Source organism: Salmo salar, chromosome 11, assembly GCF_965601325.2.
Source record: "Salmo salar chromosome 11, fSalSal1, whole genome shotgun sequence".
NCBI lineage: Eukaryota > Metazoa > Chordata > Actinopteri > Salmoniformes > Salmonidae > Salmo > Salmo salar.
In genome coordinates this window covers 24,667,511-24,671,141 of record NC_138301.1, presented here as the reverse complement: position 1 = coordinate 24,671,141, position 3,631 = coordinate 24,667,511, and the positions used below count along the sequence as shown (strand labels likewise).

Genomic DNA, 3,631 nt, shown 5'->3' with positions numbered 1-3,631 from the left:
GACCACATTAAAACTGTCAGACAAGCTCAGGTAGAGCGCATTAGCTACATTCGAACGATCTCTCAACCGATAACTGATTTGATTGATTACAACAATACCTTGTTACAACAACCTTGTCGTGACATGGGTCAGAGACTAAGTGACCCTGTCCCTGAGGTATCCCCTAGGGAGAATCCAAAGGAGACACAGGAACATAAAGATAAACCCAAGGAGAAGAGGATCCCTCAAGCCCTGACCTTTCTTCAGCTGTTTACACTGCTGAGCTGCGTCAAGGTGAAGAAAACACCCTTTGATCCCTCCCAGAGTGGTGAGGGGAGAAAGGGAACGACGATAAACGAGACGAACAACAATAATGACTCTGATACTGGTGAGTGTTAGGAGTTGTATATTGATTAGTGCTGCTACATAGTACAATTATTTAGGCTTCACATGGAAAAAAACAGGTCACATGTCTTAGAAATGTTTCACTTACAGGCTTGGACTACTCTGCAGGTGACGTGAAAAGGATCAAGGACAAGAGTAAAGGAAAGGTTGGGGGAGAGAAACATTGCATTGAATCTCAGGACCACAAATGCAGAACCACACCGGAAAAAGAAAAAGACATTAAACAAAGACCTAACTCGGTAAGACATCAAAATGTGCTTATTAATGAGGATTTACCAATGCATTTGACAGCTGATAATGACCACAATAAGGAAAACACAGCATATTGTGTTGATTTTGATCCGTTGACATGGCTTGACAAATGTGATAATGTCACAATGCCCCTTCGGATGGGGTAGGCCCTAATAGTTATTAGGAAACGTCTATACAGAGTCCATGGAACGTCCAAACTCTGACCTTTGACGTTTGAAATTGAAATGGTTAAGGTAAGGGTTAAGGTTAAGGTAGGGGTTAAGGTTAGGGTTTAGGGTAGGGACGTCCAAAGGATCACGGACAGCACTAACCCTAGTTATTATGGGGTAACATTATGACATGGAAACACACTTAGGAAATAATATTTGCTGCCAATCCAGCTCGAGCTCATTGGCTACATATATTCAACATTGATATAATAGTTTGAAATATCAGTAGATTTCTAACTGATGTACTGATTGCGACACTGATGTCTCCCCCGAGGAGAAAGCAAAGGAGACCCAGCAGAAAGAGAAGAAGAGCATCCATCCAGCTGTGGCGGCCCTGCAGCTGTTCACTCTCTTCTGCTGTGGTGGGAAAGTCAAGCTGAGGAAGACTCGTCCCTCTCAGAACAGACAGAGTAGAAAGGACCAGGACAAAGATAATGCATCTGATACTGGTGAGTGTTATGGTGTGTCTGTTGATTAGATATAGATTGAGATTGGCTCCACTTGGAAGAAAGTGTCTTCAAAATCAAAATGTCTAATCTACACAGGCTCGGACTTGTCTGGAGGTGATGTTACAACCAAAAGGGTAAAGGACAAGAGTAAGGGAAAAGTGGGGAGGGAGAAAGACCGGACTGAAGTTCAGCTGTTGAAATCATCTCAAGACCACGAACCCATAAGTACAACACCAGAAACAGACAAGGGAACTAATTCGGGACAAAGACCTAACTCTGTGAGACAACCAAACATGCTGTATCATATTTCATTGTGAGCAAAAAAAAAATCCATAATGCTGTGTCATCATTGGGTGTTACAATTGTGTTATGCAGGAAAATCGAAGGACACCCCGGCAAGTGAAGACCCCTGTGGAGGAAATTTACATAAGACCTGACTCTCCGACTCTACCACGTGCCCACGTAAGTTACTGAAAACTAAATTACTATACGTACAGACAGAGATTCAAACATCAAGACAATTTCCCCTATGACTTCAACCTAACCACCCTTTTCCTCCGTGTAGAGCTCCCTCTCTCAGTTTTCCCTGGCTAGGAGCCTGGCCATCCTCCCGCTGGAGTGGCAGCTACCTGGAGTCCCTCTGACCACCTCGTCTATGGCAACTAGGACAGAGAGAAAGCCATCCTCTACCAACAGTTCGACACATGCACAGATGGAAACACAGACAACAGATATGAACACAGACTCACAGACCACTGCCACCTCTCAGAGCCAGATCTCCACGGTCTCATCGGAGACCATGATAGATGTTCACACGTCAGACTCCATTACCCAGACCTCCACTCTTGACATGGCACTGACCCCTGAGAGCACTAAGGACATGATCACTACTGATGAGGATGTGAAGGATGACTCTGCTAAAGATTTGATCTCCACCCTAACAGACACCTCTATGGAGAAATCCATCAGTGAGATCAGCCTGAAAGACCTCATCGCTGAGTATGAAGATGACAATGAGCTGAAGGATATGGCTGCCTCCGCTATCCCTGATACTGATAATGCCAATGAGGATGCAAAGCTGCTGGAGCATGCAGCACTTTATGACTTCATGTTGACAGTGGAGACCGAGCTGCCTCTGCATCTCTGAAGAGTCAATAGGCCTAATGAACATTTCAATGTAGCAAAAGCTATACTATGATCAATTAATAAAACATTTTTTATGCAGCAAATTCTCACTACTGTTGATATGTGACGCAGCATGTTTAGATTAGACCTATTTGTTTGAATTCACCCAAAATAATAAATATTACTGCCTTGGGAACAAGCAAACCACTACAGGTAGGGGAGAGTGAATACATCAGCATAGAGTTCATTTGGACAATAATGATCCATAGGCATATTGCATTCTGTAATGTATGAAATAACATTCACCCGCAGCGAATACAAATCAGATGTGTTCTATTTTCTCCCTCTGTCCTTCCCTCCCACATCCAGATGAGGTTTAGATTGGCATGTTATCCTGCCCTTTAAACTGTTTAGCATTTTAATAACACCTCGCAAACTCAGGGCCTAATTACCTTTGTTTCACATCCATCAAATAGTCCTCCTATCACCACATATCTGGGCCACCTGAAGGTGCTGTGTTACTGGTGGGTTTCCAACAGATTACAGGGAGATTGGTAGAGTAAGTCAACCTAAATAAGGATGGTGGGAACATCCTCATACTACAGCACATCATTCTCTTTGCCTATATTACAGGAGGGGAGGATATATTGGTGTCATCAGAGTAATTGATTAGCACACATACTGTATGTGTCGTTTTATCACCTTGAATGGTGACAGAATAGAGAGTTTTGAAACTATTCAATTAAGTGTTAAAATACCAGGTGAAAAATGCTCCGTTAGAAAATCACTTTGAGAATGTAGGTATTTTATGAATTCTCACAGGTAAGATATCGGACAAACTTCACTTTTCTGTCTCTGTCATGCCTGTGGTCACCAGCTGTACAGCCTCCCCAAAGCTGCATATTCCAGTGGCCTACATGCATGGATAATGAGCTGAGAAGTAGTAGTAGCAGCACATCGTTTAGGGCTACAGCCAAGCTGTCCTTCACCTGAGAATCCCCCTAGTTGTACATGAGTGCACTCTCCACAATAAAGATCAGCCTGACATCAACATACTGTTGACAAAGTAGACATGGAATGAAATCAACATAACATAGATACTGTACATGTATGTAATTAAACATGACGTTTTTGATGACTGTTAATCTAGAAAAGATGCAGAACATTATTCTCAGAATGGGGAGGGAGAGAAGAGAGAGGGGGATGAATATG

The 3,631-nt window shown here is 42.9% G+C and overlaps 1 protein-coding gene across 1 annotated transcript; it reads left to right on the top strand.

Annotated features, from left to right (window-relative positions):
- Positions 1-860: 860 nt before the first annotated feature.
- On the top strand, positions 861-2,515 carry LOC106592770 (uncharacterized). The gene is made up of 5 exons (XM_082957623.1): positions 861-869; positions 1,120-1,294; positions 1,391-1,572; positions 1,670-1,756; positions 1,860-2,515. Exons 1-5 carry the CDS (start codon positions 861-863, stop codon positions 2,439-2,441), a joined length of 1,035 nt encoding a protein of 344 aa, XP_082813749.1. The 3' UTR covers positions 2,442-2,515.
- The last annotated feature ends 1,116 nt before the right edge of the window (positions 2,516-3,631 follow it).

Bases quoted from the DNA above. Each gene is read 5' to 3' on its own strand.
- LOC106592770 (XM_082957623.1), top strand. The intron at 1,295-1,390 runs GTGAGTGTTATG...TAATCTACACAG, and splicing joins AGATAATGCATCTGATACTG to GCTCGGACTTGTCTGGAGGT. The intron at 1,573-1,669 runs GTGAGACAACCA...TGTGTTATGCAG, and splicing joins CGGGACAAAGACCTAACTCT to GAAAATCGAAGGACACCCCG.